The sequence below is a fragment of the Balaenoptera acutorostrata genome, chromosome 11, assembly GCF_949987535.1.
Source record: "Balaenoptera acutorostrata chromosome 11, mBalAcu1.1, whole genome shotgun sequence".
Classification (NCBI taxonomy): Eukaryota; Metazoa; Chordata; class Mammalia; order Artiodactyla; family Balaenopteridae; genus Balaenoptera; species Balaenoptera acutorostrata.
In genome coordinates this window covers 20,152,291-20,176,076 of record NC_080074.1, presented here as the reverse complement: position 1 = coordinate 20,176,076, position 23,786 = coordinate 20,152,291, and the positions used below count along the sequence as shown (strand labels likewise).

The window sequence follows — 23,786 nt, the reverse complement described above, 5'->3', positions numbered from 1 at the left end:
GGCTGTGTTGGGTCTTCGGTTCGTGCGAGGGCTTTCTCCAGTTGCGGCAAGCGGGGGCCACTCTTCATCGCGGTGCGGGGACCGCTCTTCATCGCGGTGCGCGGGCCTTTCTCTATCGCGGCCCCTCCCGTCACGGGGCACAGGCTCCAGACGCGCAGGCTCAGCAATTGTGGCTCACGGGCCCAGCTGCTCCGTGGCATGTGGGATCTTCCCAGACCAGGGCTCGAACCCGTGTCCCCTGCATTAGCAGGCAGATTCTCAACCACTGCGCCACCAGGGAAGCCCCCTTAGGAGACATTTTATTCCTAATAGTAAATACATTTCACAGCAAACACAATGAAAATGGAATGCTCTAAGAATCAGAATATTCTAGGTAAATGAATTACCATGCATGGATTATCAAGTGACAATATAAAAAATATATACTGAACATATTATGTACAAGATACTTTGTGCCTTATGATGCCTCGAAGTCATTATAATGAGTATCAATAATTTTCACGTAGTATTATACATGGCACGATACATGTGTGGGATGTTACAAACTATTCATCTATACTATATACTATTACACTCTGTGAATAGTGAATATGCAAATAATGATCTGATTAGTCTTTTGGATATTTGATTCCGGGTAAGATGTTTAATAAAGTCAGCTTATCGCCTTGGCTTAGTACTACTAAAATGATTTCAGTTTATTCTCATGGCAAGATGAAGAAAAAAATGAATTTTAAAAAGTCATTTCTGTCTGGCAATATGGACAATAACCAGAAAAGCTTTCTGACTACAAAAATAATGCAAAAATCCAAATCCAGAGAAGCAACTGAGCACCAAGGCATAAAGCTATCTTAAGGACATCTGCCCACATCCAATAACTAACAGCTTCAGTTTGTAGGGGATGGAAGACAAAACTTAGTGCCTGAACAAAGAGGGATGCAGATCAGAGACCTCTGCATAGATCCAGGACCTTTAAAGGGGAAGTAGGGGAAGAAAACCCCCGAAACCAAAAGTGCCATGCAAAATATGTACCATGGGTGAAGGCCAAGAAAGAGAAAAAGTCACTTGTGAGAAATCTCAACCATTGGCTGGCCCTAACGTGAGTGTGGGGCTGGAATTCACACTAACTATGTGCTCCAGAAAATGACAATTTAAAAATGTCCATATGTTGATAGTGGCCCCAAGCACTTGACAAAGGCAAATTCTCTTTGGGTGAACTTCCTCTACACAGGTCTCATAGAGTTCTGACAGATATAGTTTAATCAGATATGATCTTACCTGCACACACTACTACATATGAAAACAAAGTACCACAAACACAAACAGAAGAATCAACCTGGAGACATTAGATTAAAAAATTAGATACAGGGACTTCCCTGGTAGTCCAGTGGTTTAAGAATCCACCTCCAACGCAGGGGACACGGGTTCAATCCCTGGTTGGGAACTAATACCCCACATGCCATAAGGCAACTGAGCCTGCACGCCACAACTACTGAGCCCACACGCTCTGGAGCCCAAGTGCCACAATTAGAGAGCCCGTGTGTGCTGCAACTACTGAGCCCGCGCGCCACAACTAGAGAGAAGCCCACACACTGCAACGAAGAGGTCCCGTGCTGCAACGAAAGATCCCGTGTGCCGCAACTAAGACCTGACACAGCCATAAATAAATAAATAAATAAATATTTTACAAAATTAGATACAAAAAAGATGTATTTATAAGGATCTAGAGGAGGTAATCAAAAAATATGAGTAAGCAACAAGAGATTACCCAAAATGACCAGACAGATTTTAAAAGGAGCTAAATAAAAATGTCTGGATAAAAATACCATAATGAGAAAAAAAAAAATCAATGCTTAGAGGAGCTGGAAGACAGATTTGAAAAAATTATTCAGAATGCAGCTAAGAGAAGACAAAAAAAATGTTAAGAGGGATTCAGTGAGAAGTTCCACCATATATCTAATTCGGGTTGTAGAAGAAATGAGTAGAGGGAATAGGGGAAGAGTCAATATTTGAAGAGATAATGGCGAAAGATTCATCATACTTGACTAAAGGTACCAATATGCATATTTAGAAAGAACAATAAATCCTAGGCAGCTTAAAAAAAAATCTGCAGTTAGACACAACATAGTAAAACTTCAGAACACACAAACTCTCATGATATATACATATGTGTGTGTATATATAGGTGTGTGCATATATGTGAGGGGGAGAGGGAGAGAGAAGGGAAGAGAGTGAGAGAGGTATCTTAGAAATAGTAGCCAGAAAGAAAAGACAGGTTTCCTATAAGAGTAATAATTAGAACAACCATTGACTTCTTAGCAGAAACAAATGCAGGCAGACAGTGGAATATCTTCAAAATGACAGGAAAAACTGCTGAATTGTAGCCACAACAAAACTGTTTCTCAAGAATGAAGCTGTCTTAAAGATATTTTCATAAAAACCAAAACCAAGGGTTGGCATCAGTGAAGTCTCACTAAAGGATCTCCAAAAGCAGAGGCTGACAAACTATGGCTAAGAGGCCAAATCTGGTCTATGGTCTGGTTTGGTATGGCCCACAAGTTGAGAATCATTTTTATATTTTTAAAGAGTTGTAAAAAACAAAGAATAATTTGCAACAGACACCTTAAATGGCCTGGCAAAGCTTAAAATATTTACTACCTGGCCCTTCACAGAAAAAGTTTAAACTTTTTCTTGTAGTAAAGGATGTGCTTTTAGGTAAAGAAAATTGACCCCAGAAGGCAGGCCTGAGATGTAAGGAACAGTGAGTAAAAAAATCAAAGGCAAACATGCGGGTAAATCTATCAAATACTAGTCACATAAAACAATACTGAATTTGTGGGGTAAAATGAAAAGAAAAATGATAGAGAACTAAAATATAACAATAAGTCTGTAGGGGGTGACAGTTCAAGTGTCAAAGGTCCTTGCTTTGTTCATGAAGAAGTTAAAGATATTAATTTTAACACTGTCTAATTAAGGATGCATATTAAAATATCTATGGTAACCATTAAAAGAAGAGAAACAACACGTAAAACTTCCAAACTATCAGGGAGAAAAAAGATGAAAGGAGGGGGTAACAAAACTCAAACAGAAGACACAAGAATATGCATATTGGCAATGTTTTCAATAGCAAAATACTATGCGATAGAGGAATAGATCAATTGTGGTATGTTCATATTATAAAACACCATACTACAATGAAGATATATGAATTTTGACATAGAGGAATCTAACAAATATACTGTCAATAACAAACAGTAGAAGAACATAATACAGAATAATTTCACTGATATAAAGTTTAAAACATGAAAAACAGTATGCTGATTTGCAATACCTACACATGGTAACTCTGAAGAAAAACAAAATTTCAGACATGGTTACACCTTGGGGATGAGAAGAAAAGGCGGTAAGGAAAGAAAACCCAGGGGGCTTCAAAGGAATTGCTAATGTTCCCTTTCTTAAACTAGGTAGTAGGTATACAGGGATCTATTATTATTATTCTTTATACCTTATAATGATAATACATATTTTAAAACATGCTTTATAAGCTTAAAATATTGCAATTTTAAAAATAATCATTGTTTTGTTATTTAAATCAAAACCCTAAATGGGTCTTGAGACTAAAGCACAATTTTTCATGACAAATTTGCCCAAGGAATCTTCTGTGTTGACTATAGTTATTCGCCATAAAAGTTTCTAAGATTATAAAATAGGATCAGGGAAAAAATCCAGAGTAGGTGAAACTTGATATTTAATTGAATACATATGTCTGTACAGATAGAAATTATGTGAAGGACTGTTCTAAGAATTCCATTCATCCTGAATCTAAATCCAAAGTTTTATAATGTGTACTTTAATTGAATCCTAGTGGATGTGTTCATTTTTCCAGGATAGCCTTTGCAATCCTAGCAGTCATCTCACAAATATATTACATACATCTTTCTCTATGTGATTCAGATACCCCTTGAAAATAACTTTAAATTTCAGGTGAGCTTAACAGAAAAAAGTTTTTCCATAAATGAAAAAAGGAAACAGAAATGCATTTATCAAGGAAAGAAAAACTGTCAAATTTTATTACTTCATAATTTGTCTGTGTAATAACTGTATAGCTAACAGCCAGACATCCCAAGGCAGCAATCACTAAGTAATTTAAAAGTATGGTTAGGAGCCTAATCATATCTGACTTCATAGTTTGGGTTACATCTGTTTTTCCACACTTGACAAATCAATCTTCTAAAAATGAAGTTTTTACCATCAAAACACACATTATTTTGCTACTGTAACAACAGTATTGATAATTACGTCCCGTAATTTGTTATCGAAGGTATATATGGAGTTATCGGGTGGTCGTGGGGATAAAGAAATCCCAGGGACTGTACAGCCTGAGTTTTATGTACTACCAGTGAAACCTTTTTTTCCTGGCAGCAATGTCTGCCATTGAGCCAACTAAAAGGCCAGGGTGTGTGTGTGGTATAGGCAGAGATGAATGCTATTTTGGGTTTAGTCTGGGGTGTAGGCAGTACTGTATAGGCAGGAAATTAAGATACCTTGGAAAACTTGCTATAATACAAATCCTCACACAAGGCTCCAGCGTTATTTGAGGTTGGGGCAACGCCAGGCTGGTGAAAGGGCTACTCTAAGGGCTTGAAATTGGCAGGCCCTCCTGCCACACCCATCTAAGGCCAGATACAGAATTTTAGTTGGATGAGACTGTAAAGTTTACCTAGTCTACTTCTTTCATCTAATGCTTAAATCTCTAGTAGGCCATTTGAAAAAAGTTTGCACAACCCTTCTCTAAACATTTTCAAGTGAGAGGGAACTAGCTATTTTGGGGGGGAGCTTATTCAATTTGGGGGGTAGTTCTAATTATTCGAAGAGTTCTCTTTAACATTAAACCAAAATCTGTTTCCATGTAAATTCTATTCATTGCTCCAAATTCTGCTCTCTGGAACCATCAATGAGGTAGTCTAATTCAGTGACAGCAAATATCTGGCCATAGATGATCTCCCCTAGGTGAACACACTCAAAGAAGCAGTTTCAGCATCAGTCTTAAAGCATTATAAGCAACAACTCCACTCAAATAGAACTGACAAATAACATAAAAAACAGTTACTATTCTGAGTCTAATCTCTCTTTCACATGACAGTTTTAAACTTTTTAACACCACTCTGAAATTTGTCTTCAAATACATTATCTCCTTTGAATCATAATACACTGCTAAGAACTGAAGTAAACACTAAATATTACTGTCAATGTACAGAGGAGGATATGGAGTTGTTCTGTCCAGTATGGCAGCCATAGTAACACGGGGCTATTAAGCACTTGAAATGTGGTTAGTTCAAGCTGAGACATGAACACTTTATAAAGTGCAAAATCCACACCAGATTTCAAAGATGTAGTATAAAAAGAATATAGAAGTATCTCATTAGTAATTTTTATATTGGTGCACATAAAATATTTTGGATATGCTGGGTAAAAAATATATTAATAAAATTAATTTCATCTACTTTTTACATTTCAAAATGTGGTTACTACATTTAAATTTATATTTGTGGCTCACATTATATTTCTGTTGGACAGCACTGAATTAACTTCCTCTGGCAGTTTAATCATCGCACTGATTCATGGTGAACATCCAGGTGACTAAAAACTGTAAGTCACAACTCTCCCTTCTAGCTCTAGCAGTCTATCATTTTAAGACTTTATATTCATCTTTATTAAATTTTAGCTTGGTCAACTTTTGGCCCATTAATCCAATCTATTAAACAATATTTGGATTCTGAGCAGATCCAGCATACAACAGGTGTTCAATAAAAATTTGTTAAATGAGTCTGTCATCCAAAGCATTAGGTATCCTTTTCAACTTCATGTTCTATGTAAATTCAATGTGCTTGCCTAAGTCAAGTGTTCTCATCCAAGTCCAAGAAGAGGTTGCCATTTATTACTGATGACCTTTTGAACAGATTTAGAAACTTTCATGCTCCCTCTGCCCTTTACTTTTATAGCAGTTATCTTATTGCATTGCTTTACATTTAAACATCTCCTTGAGGACAGGGTCCTTGCTTTTTTAAAGTATGTATCACCAGTTCCCAGCACCTGATCTGCACTCAGTGAGTATTTGACAAATACATGACACCAATCAATAGTACTATCATTTGGCTCAAATTTCCAACATATTCAAAAGAACACCACCAGATTCTGAAAAATGCTTTGTTGAAATTCACATTTACTACATCAGCAGTGTTTTCCTAACAGTCTTAGAATGAGGATTGCCTTTCTGACAGGAATGTGGAAATCTTTCAATTCAACTTTAGTTTTTTCTCAAGATAAGAAATTCAGTGCTACAGAACCTGAAGGTCCTAACGTGAGAGAATAGGAACAGTGTTTAAACGCTTCTTAATTAGATAAAAAATAACTTCAAAAGAAGCAATCTGAATCCCCAATGGCAAATTACTGAAACTCAATTCTCCTCCAGAACTGTTTGAACTACGGCTTCAACCTATCTGAATAGCAGCATAGAAGGAAAAGAACAGGGGTATAAAAATGAGATTTAGATCTTGTTTCTTCAGTTACTAGTCAGATAAATCCCTGAACTTCTTTGAAGTAGAATGGAAACTCCGTGAGGACAGGGACAGTTGTTTAACTGTATCTCCAGTACGTGGCACAGGATATAATTTGTGTTCACTACTTGCTAAATTAATAAAAATCCAATTCTTTCCTTAGGTTATCTGGGGGTAAGACCCATATTGCCAGCTTCACAGGTCTGAGGATCAACAACGAAAATGCATATGACCACAAACCATAACAGAGCAATACAAATGTTTTCACTCATTTTTTTTCTCATTTTGTCATTTTCCCTCTGCCACCCATCACCTCTGCCTTTTCTTTTTTCCTTATTTCTTCTTCCTTTTTGACTTTCTCCCTCAACGTTTTTTAGCTGAACATAAACTAGTGCTAAAGCATATTTTTTCAGTACTTTTGAATACAATTCTATGTTTACTGCTATTAATTTTAAAAGTAATGAAGTGGGCTTCCCTGGTGGCGCAGTGGTTGAGAATCTGCCTGCTAATGCAGGAGACACGGGTTCGAGCCCTGGTCTGGGAGGATCCCACATGCCGCGGAGCGGCTGGGCCCGTGAGCCACGGCTGCTGAGCTTGCGCTTCTGGAGCCTGTGCCCCGCGACGGGAGGGGCCGCGATAGTGAAAGGCCCGCGCACCGCGATGAAGAGCGGTCCCCGCACCGCGATGAAGAGTGGCCCCCACTTGCCGCAACTGGAGAAAGCCCTCGCACGAACCAAAGACCCAGCACAGCCAAAAATAAATAAATAAATAAATAAATAAATAAATAAATAAAAATTAAAAAAAAAAAATAAAATAAAAGTAATGAAGCAAAATATCAATTTTATCTGTAGGGGGCTGCTTTCTTCTTTTGTAGGTTAGTAGCCTGTATTAGAAAAATGGTTTCCCTTCAGTCTTTTTCAAGACTGTGTTACATTATTTCTGTTAATCACGTGACTTTTTATGATCCTAACCTGATAGTCCAGCTGAAATTAGGTCGAGGACCATATTTAGCTTAAAAGCTAGAAATTCCTACCCCAACCCTAAGAGACAACATGGGATAATGGAAGAGCTTTTGTATTCTACGCAGACACCAACAAACTGAAGCTTTTAATTCATACTTTCTCTTTAGGATAAATATACACACAGTCTAATTATGTATAACCTAATACATTTATTGCACTGTAAAATGCTAAACTGAATTTATGATGTCAAAATACTGTAAGATACTGAACTGCCTTCTCAGTAAAAGAGGAAATAATATTTACAATGTTTATAACATCACTTTGGTGATAAAGTTTAAATCTTTGAAAATTGGTCTCTGTCAAATTACCTCATTGATTAACCTCAATTTTGGAAATAGTGTTCCATGAATAACATTCTAATAAACAAAGGATTAACCAGAGATTCCTGAGGGTTGACCTCTCATTGTTCAAAGTCTCTCTTACATGTAGAACTAGCTTTCTTGTGAGAAAAGATGGTGTGCACCACACCATTAAATATGGGGTTGTGCCTGAGTGTCACCAATGACCAAATCAATGATAGCTAAAACATACATATGTATTAAATGTGTCAGATGCCTTCCAGGAACTGTACATGCTAACTCATGACATTCTCACAAAACCCTATTAAGTGCAGTTGACCCTTGAACAACATGAGTTTGAACTGTGCGGATCCACTTACATGCAGATTTTTTTCCATACATACATACTTTAGGATTATATGATCAGCTGTTGGTTGAATCCACGTATGAGGAACCAGGGTACTATAGTTACACCTGGATTTTGACCACACTCATTGGCACCCTTCACCTCTGCATTGTTCAAGGGTCCAGTGTATTATTTTCCTCATTTTTATAGAAGCGAGGTTAAGTACCTGTTCAAGGCCATATAGCTATTAAGAGGTAAAGCCAGGAAGGAGTAAAAACCTAGCCATTTTGGCTCCAGAGTCATTGTCTTAATGACTATGTTAAACTGACTGTTCGGGCTTCCCTGGTGGCGCAGTGGTTGAGAATCTGCCTGCTAATGCAGGAGACACGGGTTCGAGCCCTGGTCTGGGAAGATCCCACATGCCACGGAGCAGCTGGGCCCGTGAGCCACAGCTGCTGAGCCTGCGCGTCTGGAGCCTGTGCCCCGCAACGGGAGGGGCCGCGATAGTGAAAGGCCCACGCACCGCGATGAAGAGCGGTCCCCGCACCGCGATGAAGAGTGGCCCCCACTTGCCGCAACTAGAGAAAGCCCTCGCACGAACCGAAGACCCAGCACAGCCAAAAATAAATAAATAAATAAATAAAATAAATTAAACTGACTGTTCAATGAGTATGATCTCACACTTTGTATACTCTAGATGTATAAAAAGTATGACAGCATATTAATAGGAAAGCTGAATATCATCATAGCTATAAAATCTCCTGGAGGATTGTTTTTTAAGCTCTCAATACTAGCTTGTTTCCTATGTTAAACTGAAATGTATCAATAGAAAAGCTGGATTTAGTAATTAATCAGATCTCATCGAATTGATATTTTTCCCTGTACATATGTTCAGTTAATCATAAACTTCAATTACCAGAATATTCCATTTCTAATCACGAGGCACAAGAGAAGCCTTATATACATAGGCTTGCCCCTGAACAACAACAGGAGTTAGGGCGATGACCCTCCTCGCAGTCGAAAATCATATTATAACTTGCACTAGGCCCTCCCTGTGGGCAGCTCCTTGGCATTTGCAGATTCAACTAACTTAAGATCCTATAGTGGGGCTTCCCTGGTGGCGCAGTGGTTGGGAACCCGCTTGCCAGTGCAGGGGACATGGGTTCGAGCCCTGGTCTGGGAGGATCCCGCATGCCGCGGAGCAGCTGGGCCCATGCGCCACAACTGCTGAGCCTGCGCTCTACAGTCCGTGAGCCACAACTGCTGAAGCCCGCGTGCCACAGCTGCTGGGGCCTGTGCGCCTGGAGCCTGTGCTCCACGACAGGAAGCCGCCGCAATGAGAAGCCCGCGCTCGCCGCAACTAGAGAAAGCCCACACACAGCAGCGAAGACCCAAGGCACCCAAAAATAAATAATAAATAAATTAATTAATTTAAAAAAAATCCTATAGTATCCTAATATTTACTATTGAAAAAAGTCCATGTATAAGTGAACCATGCAGTTCAAACCCATGTTGTTCAAGGGTCAACTATATTCTTTTTCACTACTTATTCAATGTTTGCACAAGTATCAGGTATATATTACTGGGAATGTCTTTCTCAGTAGTTCTTCATATCATTTTTTTTTTAAACATTCAAACTCAATATACTTTTGAAGTTTAGCCAAAGTTTACCAAAGTTTGTATAAGTTTTCTTATCAGTGAAATATCTTCACTGTCATTCACTGCAGTTTTGTACACTAACCTGAAATGTACATGTGCCAATGACCACGAAATTATTGCCACCATATGCAATTAGGTTTCCTGAATCCCCACTCTCGAAGGGATTGAATTCTACCACATGCACATAATCTTCGCAATCCACAGTGTAGGCAGCATTTCTTGTGGCATCTTGCTTCATCCTGGATGGCAGAACTCGTACAGCTGTAAAAATAGCCTTCTATTGGACAAGGTCACGGAACTGTGGATTACAGCACAGAAGTAGTTAGACAGAAACCGTCAAAGGATTACTTTACACAATTAATCAAAATAAGGATGTGACTACAGGCAGATCAAAAAAAAATTACTTATTCATATACTTTGTGAATGATACTTGCAGAATAAGTCACCACAAAATTCTGTTTAGATTGTTTAAAAGATACAGTGAGTACTTAAAGATGGAATCACATTAATAGTAAATATATTCATAAAAAATTAATGATAGGTAAAATTCATGGAGCACTATTTGCAGGTGCCACGTTAAGTATTTTACTGACATTATCACATCTAATACTTGCACAAGCCTAAGAGGGAGGTGCTAACTCTGATCCCCATTTTACAGATGAAGAAATCGAGACTTTAGATGGTTAACTAGCTTTCCACGCTCATAAGAGGAGCCAGAATTTGAGACCTTCCTAAGTGTTGGACACCAGTACTAGAGAAGAAAAACACAGACTCCTGCCTTGAAGGAGCTCACAATCCAGGGTTATTTATGATTCAGTGTGAAAAGTGCTATAATATAAGCAGATACAAAATATACGATCTGGAGGAAGGAGTGCCAACATGGGATACAAAAATAATATTCATAAGGCCAGGCACAAAACTTCAACTAACGTTTCATGGGCTGGTGGGCATTCTGGAAGTAGCATTCCCAGATGAGACTTATGGATTCTAAGGAGATCAGTTTTTGTTGTTGTTGTTTTGCTTTTTTAATTGGACGGCAGGAGTTGTCCTGAAAACATCTGGGCTCGATAACAAACACATCAAATACCTGATGAGTATTTACTGAGAATCATATGAGATGAGTTCCACCTCGGGAATCTATAAACTAGTAACCTTAAGGGGACTGAAAATTGTTAAGGGTGACCAACAGGTAAGATATCGGTGTGGGAAGTGCAAAAGATTCCAGATCCGGAAACTCGGTCCCTAATTGCTCATTAAAGTAGTGCTCAGTCTAATTACAGTCTCAGGGTCTCACTGTACAAGGCGGGCTGGACTTGCCCCTCTAAAACTGCTAAGACAGAGGAGGGAGGGAACAAGAGAAGTCCCGGCAGAGCCCCGACACCGCTCCCGGTGCCAGGCAAGTCCCGCGAGACCCCGCTACCACCTCCCGGAGCCCGAGGTCGGAGGGAAGAGGGGTGGGGAACGGCCCGGGGAGAGGAGGAACTCCCAGAGATAGAGTAGAGGCGCGGGGTGGCCGGGAGCACAGAGGAGCTGCCCCTTGGGCTCACGCGCGATACGCACCTGAGGGCGTCTGGAAACAGCTAGAGGGGAGCTAATCTTCGCCAGGGGCTGCTGCGCGCCACTTCTGCTTCCGGGTCAGAGGGCGGGACCTGCGATTGGCTCCCCGACCCTCCCGCGAGATTTAAAATGTAAACCCGCGGTCACTCTCAGCAGTCGGGTTGGAGCTTTCTTCAGGCGAGTCTGCACCTCTCGGTTCTCCCCCGAGCCAGGTGAGTGTCGCCTCCTCCTCGCCCGCCTGTCACACTTTAAGTGGTGATTCAAGCGCGGCTTGTGAGGGGGTTTTTCGGTAACAGCAGAGAGCCATGTGACCGTCTACGGTATTATTTGTGCAGTGTCTTTGCACTGGGGCCTGGTTTGGTCTGGGGGTGTTGAACAGAGTTCGTAGGTTCCAGTGATGGAGCTGAAAGGTCCTGAGGGATCATCTGCTGACTGGAAGAATAAGGCTCACAGAGCCCTACTTAGATTCATTAGTTAGGCAGGAAACCAGGGTTCCAATCCTAAAACGTACGTAGACTACAATTCCGCTGCTTTCGCCCTCTCCCTGTTATATCCTCCCAAGGAACTGTTAGGACCTGCATTCTGACCGTGAACAGCAACGACGCCCTTTTTTTTTTTTTTATTGAGCATCTACTAAGTGCCCGGCACTAGGTGGATTATTTACTTGCCTCACTAACATCTCCTAATTTTATGAGGTAGGAGATAATCTTCACCGTTTTACAGGTGAAGAAATTTAGGCTCATCAGAGCTTTTTGTATAGTTCAGCCTGACATTCAGAATGCTTGCATATTCGTTGTCTCATTGATTTGTGGAAAGTATTATATCTCTACCTAGGCAGTCAGGTGTAAGGCTTATTGTCTGGGCTCACACAGCCAGCTAGCTACTGGAAGAGTTGAGGCTAGACCAAGCTTGGCAAACTAGTGGCACTACCTGTTTTTGTGCAGACAGTTCCTGAGCTAAGAATGGCTTTTACATGTTTGGATGGTTGAAAAAAAAATCAAGAGAAGAATAATATTTTGTGACATGTGAAAATTATTATGATATTCAAATTTCAGTTTCTGTAAAGTTTTGCTGAAGCCCGGCTATACTCATTTGTTTATGTATTGTCTGTGGCTAGTTTCACACTGCAAGGTCAAGTTGAGTAGTTGTAAGAGACCCGATGGCCTGAACGCCTCAAAAGTTTACTATTTGAACCTTTCCAAAAGTATGCTGACCCTTCGATGAGATTCACTTTTACATGTGCCAGGCATAGTTATAAAAGCTTACCTTGTATTTATGTCATTTACTTTTCACAAAACCCTGTGAGATAGGAGTAGTATTATGTTCATCTTCAGTACAGTACAAGGAAGCTGAGACAGGGAGAGGTGACATAACTTGGAGAAGGTCTCAGAGCTTGTAAGTGGTGGAGCCAGAATTCAGAACAGTCTAGTTCCAGATCAGTCTTCATTATGAGCAATCTGAACTCATAGTATCTTCAAATAATACCAGTAAATAATTTACTACTGAAGATTGATTTTAGGCAAACTAGTCATATCACTGAAGCTTTATTTCTTCACTTTACGTTTTTTTTCTTTTAAGAGATGAAGGGGATATTTTGAAGAGAATTTTATTATTTACTAGGATATATAGTTTTATAGATATTTTAATTTATAGTCTTCTACCTGTATCTTTACATTGCATCACTGATTATATCTATAAATTATTATTTTGTAAATGGCGCATGCCCATTTTTTTGATCATACAAATCCAAGATACCTGGTAAACATCCTGGATTCTGTTTATGCCACATAAAAGAAGAAGAAAAAGATAACAGAGGAGTAAGTAAATGGGAATGTGTACAGTAAAATACCCCAAATAAGATAATGGCATGTGACTGTGTTGGAGACTGGGGTACTTAAAAGGAAGTAGGGAAAAAAAGGTTTAGAGGCATGTCTGTACGCTCAGAGAAAGGAATTGGCTGCCTCATATAGGCTTGAGTATATAAAACATTGGAACTACATCCAATTATTTTGAAAGGCCTTTGTCTATCAGGGGAAGTTATGTAATACAGTGATTTAAGAGCACAGCTTTTGGACTTCGGCATCTTGGATTTAGGTCTATTTCGCCATTTGCTAGCTGAGTGGCATAGGGTATTGCTTTCTTCAGATGTAAAATGAGGATAATAATAGACCTTCTTCATAGGACTCCTGTGAAGATTGAATAAGGTAATAAATATTAAGCTTTTGAAAAGTATCTGGCACCAAGAAAGCTTCTAAATATTAGCTATTACTGTATTGGTTATCTATTGCTGTGTAGCAAAGCACTCTGAAATTTAGTGGCTTTAAAACAACAACGATTTAAAATGTTTATGATTTTGTGGATCAGCGATTTGGGCTGGACTTAGTTATGTGGTTCTGCCGGTCTTGCCTAGGATCACTTATGGTGCTGTATTTCATCTGGCAGGTTGACTGGGTCTAGATAATCTAAGATAGCCTCACTCACATATCTTTGAGTTGGTATTGGTTGTCACCTGGAGTGCCTTGGTTCTCCTCCATATGGCCTTTCCCGCAGGCTAACTGGCACTTCTTCATATGTCATTCTGAGAGTAGCAAGAGAGTAAGAGCTAAAACTGCAAGGCCTGTGTCAGGAGGTCCCCAAGATCGCCTCAGGTTGAATAATTTGCTAAGAGGACTCAGGGGACTCAGCATATAGTTGTACTGATGCCAAGCAAAATCAGCAAAGGGAGAAGGTATTGATACATGGGGTGAAGTCCAGGGGAGATCAGGCACAAGCCTCCAAAAGTCTTCTCTTAGTGGAGTCGCACAGGATATACTTAATTCTACCAGCAACAAGTTACAACAACACATGAAATATTATCTGTCAGGGAAGCTCTTTAGAGATTCAGTGCCCAGGGATTTTACCGGGGTCTGAACATGTAGGTATCCTCTATGTTCCCAAATTCCATACTCAAAAGAAAAGCATATGTTCAGCATAAGCTATATTATTTATACAAATAGTTTAGGCACAGTGAACCATTCTTACAGGAAATCGTCCTGAAATCTAAGTTCCCAGATGCCAACCAAGGGCCAACCCTGTAAGCAGGCTTTTCAAAGGGTAGTAGTCAGGCCTGCTATATTAACTCTTTTCTGCATGGGCCTTTTGGAACTAGATCTAGGCTCGGAACTCCCATGATGTCATTCTTGCCACATTCTATTGGTCAAATCAAGTCACAAGGCTGACCCAGATTCAAAGGGGTGGAAAATAGACCATCCCTTTTGGGACAATATAGGGATGGGAGGAAATTTTTTGTTTTGCATTCTACCATAGATGTTACCATCTGTCTCAAAATAAGTATTTTTAAAAATACAGCTTGAATTAGCTATGTTTGTGTGTACAATTATGTTTGCAGAATTTGCATTTATCTGTTTTGTATGAATTTTCAGATTGAAGGTTGGATTTTGTTATTTTCAAAGATTTGGCTTAAGAAAACTAGAGGAGAGGAAAATACGATTGGGCAGAAACTGTATTATTCTGTTTTCCTAAATTTAATTAAAAGCAATCTTAGTAAATATGAAATGACCTCTTGTTCACTATTTATTTTTCTGTAACTCTTCTTCCTTATACATGTTAAATATCAATTTCCAATTAAAATAAGGCTTTTTAACATTGCCTTCTGTCTTACTTTAAGAGGATGGCTGTGCTTAATGGGAAGTCTGTCTTGGATATGATTAAAGAGTTCAGAAGGAACTGGCACACTTTTTGTAACTCTGAGAGAACTACTGTATGTGGTGCAGACTCCATGCTCTTGGCATTGCAGCTTTCCATGGCAGAGAACAACAAACAGGTTAGTAGACTGTATTTAGGTTAACTTTTTTTTTTAAGTGAATTTTGTTTGCTGCCCATTTGAATAAACTTAATTACATTAATTTCTTTGCAGTATATGCTCTCCTATGAAAATATCAATATACTGTATTCACAAATGCCTCTGCATATATTTGTCAAAATATTACAATTGTATTTGAAATGATTTGTTTCAAAATTAAGGCTTTTATATGTATAATTTGACATGGGACATGCACATTTGATATTTAATTTAAAATCTTAAGGTAAACATACAACTATTATGATCACTATGGTTAAAAATTATTTTTATTTGATAAGACTTCTTCCCTGAAAAGTTCTAGAAAGCACACATAAATAATGTTATTTATTTATTTTTTTAAAAATTATTAGCACCTTTAATTATTTATTTATTTATTTATTTATTTGGCTGTGTTGGGTCTTCGTTTCTGTGTGAGGGCTTCCTCTGGTTGCGGCAAGCGGGGGCCACTCTTCATTGCAGTGCGCGGGCCTCTCACTATCGTGGCCTCTCTTGTTGCAGAGCATAGGCTTCAGACGCGCAGGCTCAGTAGTTGTGGCTCACGGGCCTAGTTGCTCCGCGGCATGTGGGAATCTTTCCAGACCAGGGCTCGAACCCGTGTCCCCTGCATTAGCAGGCAGGTTCTCAACCACTGCGCCACCAGGGAAGCCCAATAATGTTTATTTAATCCAAGTATTTTATGACTAATTTCAGGCTCTGTGGTATAGATTAATTATTCCTAAGCCAGGCTGTGAAGCAGAATCATTTGGGAGTGCTTTTAAAAAATACTGGCTTCTGTACTCCAGTCTTGGACACTGATTTTCCTAATCTGCACTGAGACCCTGGAAATTGTCTTTTTTTTAACCTTTTAATCTTTTTTTAATCTGAAGTGATTCTTACACAGTTGGCTTGGGCCAAACCAGTGTTTGGAATAAGCTCTACCTAAGGGGCTAGAGGCATTCAGATGAGAGAAGGATGAATGTAGGCTGGAGTGGTAAGGAAAGCCTTCTTGGATTTTACATAATATACTTAAAGGAGGGAAGTCTTTGGATGGGAAGAATTTAAAGAAGCGATGAAGGAAGGGAAAAGGCAGTTCAGAGGAAGCATACAGGGGGATTAAAATCATGATGGTTTGAAAATGGTAAGGAGACTGTCTTGACTAGAGAAGAAGATTTTTGAAAGGTGGAATGGTTTCAATAGGTCTGTTGGGCTAGATAGTGAAATGGCATTCTGATGATTTTTTTTTTTTTTTGACTGTACCACGCAGCTTGTGGGATCTTAGTTCCCCAGCTAGGGATCGAAGCCGTGCCCCCTGCATTGGAAGCGTGGAGTCTTAACTACTGGACTGCCAGGGAAGTCCCTGCTGAATTATTTTAATCCTATATGTCACTAGTTCCCAGACTTTTAGATTTCATATACCAATAAAATTTCCCCCCAAATTGGATATTGCCAGATTTGAACATTTCTCATGTTAGCACATAAAGCCATTGAGAAAAAATAGTGACTAGAACCATCATTTTGAAAAAGGAAGAATAATTTAACACCTGAAAATTAGGAATTCTATAATCTTAAAACAAGAGATAGTTTTTCCTAAGGGTGGATAGTTTGCTGTTTTGCATATTTAAAACAATGTATATTAAGATAAATTTTGAACATAGAAAAATTTTGACAAAATTCTATCTTAGGTAGTCAGTTATTCTTTCCACACATTTATTAAGTTCTTAGAATAACGTTATTCTAAGAATATATATATTCTAGGAATATAGCACTGAAAGAAATACCTGCTCTTATGGGATTTATCTTCTAGTGAGGAGAGACAGATAATTCTCTAATAAATAAGATATTTAGCATTTTAGGTCATAATAAGTGCTGCAGAGGAAAATAAAATAGAGATTCTACTAAGGAGTGTTTAGAGTTTGGGGTGGGAGAGTTCTTGCGATTTGGAATAGGGTAGTCAAGGAAGGCCTCATCAAGATGATGCCATCTGAACAAAGATTTGAAAGAGGGGAAGAAGGAAGAGTTGTGGAAATTTTTGTGGGAAGGGACTACCAAGCAAAGGGAACAGCAGATGCAAGAGCCCTGAGGTAGAAAATGCCTGGCATGTTCAAGGCATAGCAAGGAGGCCAGTACAACTGTTTAGCTGTCTATATACATGTTAATTTCTTCCCTTTCTTCCTCCTTGCCCCAGATTTCGTTTACTTCCTTCTTCTTAAAGTTTATTCCAGTCTTAAAATAAGAAAAAATTGTATACTGCAAAAAAAAAAAAAAAAAAGGGAAGCCCCAGATTTCTTTTTTTCAGCTTCTACTATGTGCCAGGCATTGTGATAAGTGTTGGGTTAGAATGGTGACCAAAACTTGACATGTCTCTTGCCTTTGTGAAGCTTATTGCCTAATAGGTGAGACAGACATTAAGTAGAGAGTAATACAAATAAGTGTAAAATTAAAGCTATCAGAAGAAGAGGTTTGGGGCTTCCCTGGTGGCTCAGTGGTTAAGAATCCGCCTGCCAATGCAGGGGACATGGGATCAAGCCCTGGTCTGGGAAGATCCCACATGCCGCGGAGCAACTAAGCCTGTGCGCCATAACTACTGAGCCTGCGCTCTAGAGCCTGTGAGCCACAACGACTGAGCCCATGTGCCACAGCTACTGAAGCCCACACGCCTAGACCCCATGCTCCGCAACAAGAGAAGCCACTGCAATGAAAAGCCTGTGCACTGCCATGAAGAGTAGCCCCTGCTCGCCTCAACTAGAGAAAGCCTGCACGCAGTAACGAAGACCCAATGCAGCCAAAAAAAAAGAATAAATAAAATAAATTAATTAAAAAAAAAAAAGAAGTTTATGATGCTATTCGACCAGGGAGTTGACCTGGTCAGAGAGATAAAGCTGAGCCCTAAAGGAGGGAAAGGGGTTAATTAGGCAAGGGAGTGGGGGCCAGGATGAGGATGGAGAAACTGCATATGCAGAGGCCCCATGGCTGAAGACTGCACATTGGCTCCAGACTGCAGATAGAATTTGAGAAAATGCAAAAGGGCCCGTGTAGCTGAAGGGGGAAGAGGGGGACAGTCGTGGTTACATGTACAATTTGTCTGTTCCTTGTTTTTAATCACAATATTGCTAAAGATAAATTTTACATAGGTATGTTAAAAAAAAATGGAAGTAGCACTTTTTTGACTTTTTATTTTGAAAAAAATGTTAAACTTCTAGAAAAGTAACAAGAATAGTACCCTGAACTCCTGTATGCCCTTCACTTAGATTCATTAATTATTAACATTTTGCCACATTTGCCTCATTATTCTTTTAATATTTCATATGTGTATATAAATATAAATATCACATGTATGTATTACATGTAAACATATATATATACATGCATATTATTATTATTCTATATGAACCATATGATAGTAAGTAGCAGACATCCTGAATCTTTACCCCTAAACACTCTTGGTGTTGTACATTCTGTGGGTTTTGACAAATGTATAATGATATATGTCCACCATTATAGTATGTATGGGATAGTTTCACTGCCCTAAAAACCCTCTGTGCTCTACTATTCATCTTTCCCTCTCCCCAATCCCTGGAAACCACTGATCTTTTTACTGTCACCATAGTTCTGCCTTTTTCAGAGTGTCACATAGTTGGAACATAGTATGTAGCCTTTTCAGATTGACTTCTTTCATTTAGTAATATGCATTTAAGGTTCCTCTGTGTGTTTTCATGGTGTGATAGCTCATTTCTTTTTAGCAGTGCATGATATTCCGTTATATGGATGTATCAGTTTATTTATCCATTCACCTTGTTTTACTTTTCTTTCAACCAATAGTCAAAGATTCAACATTTAATAGTTTTTTAGCTTAATGGTGAGATAATTATTAGATTTTCTGCTAATGTCCTCTTTATTTCTAAGAGCCCTTTTTTGTTCTCTTTTTATAATGTCATACTGTTATTGCTTCCTGGGTCTAATATTTTCTCCTTTGAGACTATTAATAATATTTTGTTGAGGTTTTCATCTTCTTGCATAATGTGTTTCCTCCAAGTTCCTTGTTTTTGTTAGTTTTATTTGGGAAAGACTTCCTTTCTTCTGATTAGAGACTTCCTTCATGGTGATCCTTGGCCATCCACCTATATTTAAGTGGAGCACTAAAATGTTTATTGGAAGCTCTTTGTGCAGGGTTAGGGCTTGTCAACCTCATCTTACTGGGCCATTTGGTTGGGGAAGCTTTGATGTTGATATCTTTAGGATATCCCTTTTGGAACAGTTTCCTCGGATAACAGTCTTCTTTCCTCCTGCATGAAGGGTGTAAAGTTGAGCTGCCTATTTGATGGGTGCCTGAAAAGTGTGTCAAAATTTAGAATATAAAATGTCATGTGATTCCTATGATTTTCATTTGGGTTCTCTTCCTCAACTGGATTTTTCAGTCCAGAGACTATTTTACCCTGTCCAGGGAATAAACCCCCAATTTTCTGCCAAGGTAGATGACTGGTTTCCCCTATCTCAGCAGAAACTAAGTATTAGGCAAAAATCTAAGTGAAGATTACCCAGAGAGGTAAGCACAATGCTGAGACTGCTTCAGAAATCTCTTCACCAGCAAGTATCTCTACCATCACCTTCTGCTGGGCAGATTTTGTTCTAGCGGACACAGTAAGAGTGTTGATCTTTAGGGGCTTTTGGCTTTATATGGCAGGTGGGCAAGGAATGTTTCTGATCCAGCTTCCTGCCTTCTTATGGTCAGCTTTGTCTCCTAAACCTTGTGCTCAGAGTTCATAAAAATCAGGTTCTTAAATGCCAGGGAGTGGTAGACACCAGGGAAACACACACCCTGCCATTTGCTTACTCTTCTGCATTGGCACTTTTTCACTGCTTTTGCCTTTTGTAATTTCTCTTCTCTTATGGACAATTCAGTCATGCTTAATAAAAGTTTTCCTATTTTCTCCTGTAATTTTAGGTATTTTATACCAGGAGGGGCTTCTCTGTATATCCAGTTGTACAAATTGCACTGTTAGCGTGTCTGTTTTAAAATTATAACAAATGGGCTTCCCTGGTGGTGCAGTGGTTGAGAATCTGCCTGCCAATGCAGCGGACACGGGTTCGAGCCCTGGTCTGGGAGGATCCCACATGCCGCGGAGCGACTGGGCCCGTGAGCCACAACTACTGAGCCTGCGCGTCTGGAGCCCGTGCTCCGCAACAAGAGAGGCCGCGATAGTGAGAGGTCCGCGCACCGCGATGAAGAGTGGCCCCCGCTTGCCACAACTAGAGAAAGCCCTCGCGCAGAAATGAAGACCCAACACAGCCAAAAATAAATAAGTAAATAAATTAATTAATTTAAAAAAAAAATTAAGGAATTATTTAAAAAATAAAAAATAAAAAAAAATAAAATTATAACAAATGGTATACATTTTTCTGCGTCTTGTTTTTATCATCCAACATTGTTTTCAGGACTTCGTTAGGTACTGATAGACAGAAAATTTGATACGATTTATTCATTTTAACAGTCATCCTTTGTGTGACAGATACATTTTATTCGTAGATGGACTTTTGGGTTGTTTGAAGTTGTTTGGTATTACAGTTTTGCACTGAAATGAGATGTCTGTGCACTGAGCAAGAGGTAATCTAAGCCCCATACTCAGTGGGTCATATAGTAGATACATCTTTAATTTGCCTTGATACTTCCATACTGCTCTTCAACTTGGCTGTTAGAATTGACATTTATGTCAACAGTGTAGGAGAGTACCATTTTCTTATTTCTCTCCATATTAGGTGTTATCAAACTTCATTAGAAAAGAAAAAAAGTGATACTTCATTTTGATTTTTCTGCTAGCTAGAGCATTTAGCACCTTTTAAAATTCTTATCTGACCATTTAGGTATCCTTTTCTTAAACTGTCTATTCATTTTCTATGCTTATTTTACTGTCGACTTATTTTTGTCTCTTTCTCACTCTTTGAAAGAGTTCTACATATATTTTAGATACTCTCTTGTTATATACTTTGTTGATATCTTCCAGTGTGCTCCGTTTACCCACTTTCACTGGATATATTCCCTGTTTCACCAGTATTCATATGCTAGACCTCTCTGAGTCCTACTCTGGTATGGTCAAGTACTCGCTGGACATTTTACCTTGATTACTGTCTCCACATCAATTTTTAAAAGTAGATCACATTGTTTGCTTCCTCAACTTACCTACCTTACCTTCCACAGTCAGTCACTGAAGCTAGATACCTAAGGATCATCATAGGGTCTCTTTCCTTTGCTCCCCTTTGTAATTCATTTTCAAGTCTTGCCAGTTTTACTGCCTGAGCATTTTTTAAAAATTCTGTCCTTCTTTAGTAATCTGAAGAAATGGTACTAAGGTAAATAATAGATTATGAGGATATTGTATAATGGAATGGGCTAGCTGAAGGTTAAACCTCGGTGACCATGCACTAGAAAATAAGGAGAGAGAGAAAGTGAAATTATTAAGAATCATTATTGAATAGTGGTTGAGGACTATTGTTCTGGAATCAAACAGACCATGTTCAAATCACCTCCTTTGTTTGTTTGTTTATGAATAATTAAAAAAATATATCCACAAGCTGAGTGAAATATACCCTGAAGAAAATTTAGTTCTTATTGTAAAAATTTTGACATACTGAAATATTCAATACAAGTCACTTTTTCTTCAGGATTTGTCTGTGTAGCATTCACTCAGTATCTCTTTTTTTTTTTTTATAACCTTACTATTTTTTTAAAATTAATTAATTAATTAATTTATGGCTGTGTTGGGTCTTCGTTTCTGTGCGAGGGCTTTCTCTAGCTGTGGCAAGTGGGGGCCACTCTTCATCGCGATGCGCGGGCCTCTCACTATCGCGGCCTCTCTTGTTGCGGAGCACAGGCTCCAGATGCGCAGGCTCAGTAGTTGTGGCTCACGGGCCTAGTTGCTCCGCGGCATGTGGGATCTTCCCAGACCAGGGCTCGAACCCGTGTCCCCTGCATTGGCAGGCAGATTCTCAACCACTGCGCCACCAGGGAAGCCCCGGTATCTCTTTCTACTTGTTAATTTTCTACTTGTTAATTCACTTAATTCACTGTGAAAATTCAGACTCTGGGTGGGAAAGAAGAGGAAAGATGAATTGCAACTAAACTTTTCCAAGTTCATGTGTATATGCATGCACGTGTGCAGTGGAGATGGTGGGTTGTGGGTCAGTTTTACTTTAATTCTTCATGTACAGAGTCAGCTCAGGCATCCCCATCTGTGCTCAGACTTCAAGTCACTTGGCAATGTGAAACAACATACACTTGCCTGCAGGTGCATTCATAAGTAGCAGATAGTAATAAAAAGGTGGAGTTGGTTGTATATATCCTTCACCTATATTTTCCACCCTCTGCTTTGAGCTCTATTTAGGTTTTTAATTCTCTGAAGTTTGAGAACATAGGTCCCTAAAGTAATAGTCCTTACAATAACATTTGACTACAATGAAACCTTTGAATACCTGGTAGAGTTGTTAGTCTGTTTATTGGTGTGCTTGTTTTCTTAACTGATTTAGTGGGGAGAAAGAAAATAACTTTTGAGTTTTAGGGTCTTGGAATATTTTCTTAGGTGGGGGGATGTTTTAGCTTAAATAATACAACACCTCTCTAGCAGTTTTAATACCGCTAAAGATTTAACCTATTATAGATTCACTGAGGATTATTAACTTCGTTATGTGGCAAATATGTATAACTTCATTACTACATTGCAAATAAAATTTTAGCCTTTCTTTTCTTCGGAATTGGCTTCATAGTTTTAATTTGTCTGGCCATTATGTTATTAAGGCTATTATTCACCTTAAGTAGCCTTAAGAACATTACAAATGGTCGTTTGGATGAAACAAAGCTATTAATTTTATAGCTTCATAGGAAGCAATCACAGCACCTGTAGCTGACTGTCAGATTTGAAAATGATCCAACAGTGACATAACAAATAAGAAGAAACTTTTTAAAATTGTATTACATTTATCTACCACCCTTCCCCCAACAAACAAATAATTATTTTACTTTGAATAAGAAAAGAGAAAGGAAACTGACAGTTTTGATTACCTAACATTTATCAGGTGTTATTTAATCTGTACAGTCTTACTTTATAACCAAGGAAGCTGACTCAGAGGGATTTCAGTATCTTACTCAAGGTCACACAGCCAATTAATGCTCTTAAGTAAACCTGTTATCTTTTCTCTTTCCATAACAAGAATTCCAGTTAGTTAAAAATGTAAAGTTTATTTAAAATTTTGAATAATTATAAAAGTAACTTTGGTAAAATGTAAAAAGTACAAGTGCTCTGATAAAACGTAGCTCTCCATTTTTCTCATTTTATTCTTGTGAAATACAATCCTTCTTATGTCCATCAGAGAACTAAAGCATTGAACATTTTGAACTTCCTTCCGATATTAGCCAGCTGGCATGTTTTCCTAGCAAAACATTTTCTGATTTGACCGCAGACCCTCTCAATCAGTTGTTACTGGTTTGAATAACAGATTATGCTGTCATGGTGGGCACCTGATCATGAAAACTGATATTTG

The 23,786-nt window shown here is 38.8% G+C and overlaps 2 protein-coding genes across 7 annotated transcripts in view; one reads left to right on the top strand and one right to left on the bottom strand.

Annotated features, from left to right (window-relative positions):
• NUP37 (nucleoporin 37) overlaps positions 1-11,500 on the bottom strand; it is a 42,955-nt gene extending 31,455 nt beyond the window's left edge. Inside the window, exons 1-2 of the mRNA XM_007165787.1 lie at positions 11,420-11,500; positions 9,942-10,157 (exon numbers count right to left, since the gene is read on the bottom strand). Coding sequence (XP_007165849.1) covers positions 9,942-10,097 — 156 coding nt within the window. The 5' untranslated portion in view covers positions 10,098-10,157; positions 11,420-11,500. The remainder of the gene's footprint in view (positions 1-9,941; positions 10,158-11,419) is intronic.
• The window catches only part of PARPBP (PARP1 binding protein), an 80,949-nt gene continuing 68,593 nt past the window's right edge, over positions 11,431-23,786 (top strand). For 2 of the 6 annotated variants that reach the window (XR_009009748.1, XM_057556984.1), the window contains exons 1-2: positions 11,431-11,628; positions 15,084-15,239. Coding sequence is in view for 4 of the 6 variants with exons in the window: in XM_057556984.1 (XP_057412967.1) it covers positions 15,087-15,239 (153 nt within the window). In the remaining 2 variants the exon portion in view is untranslated. Of the gene's footprint in view, positions 11,629-15,083; positions 15,240-23,786 lie in introns of those variants that run through there. The other 4 variants (XM_057556981.1, XM_007165786.3, XM_057556983.1 and 1 more) reach the window with 3 other exon arrangements.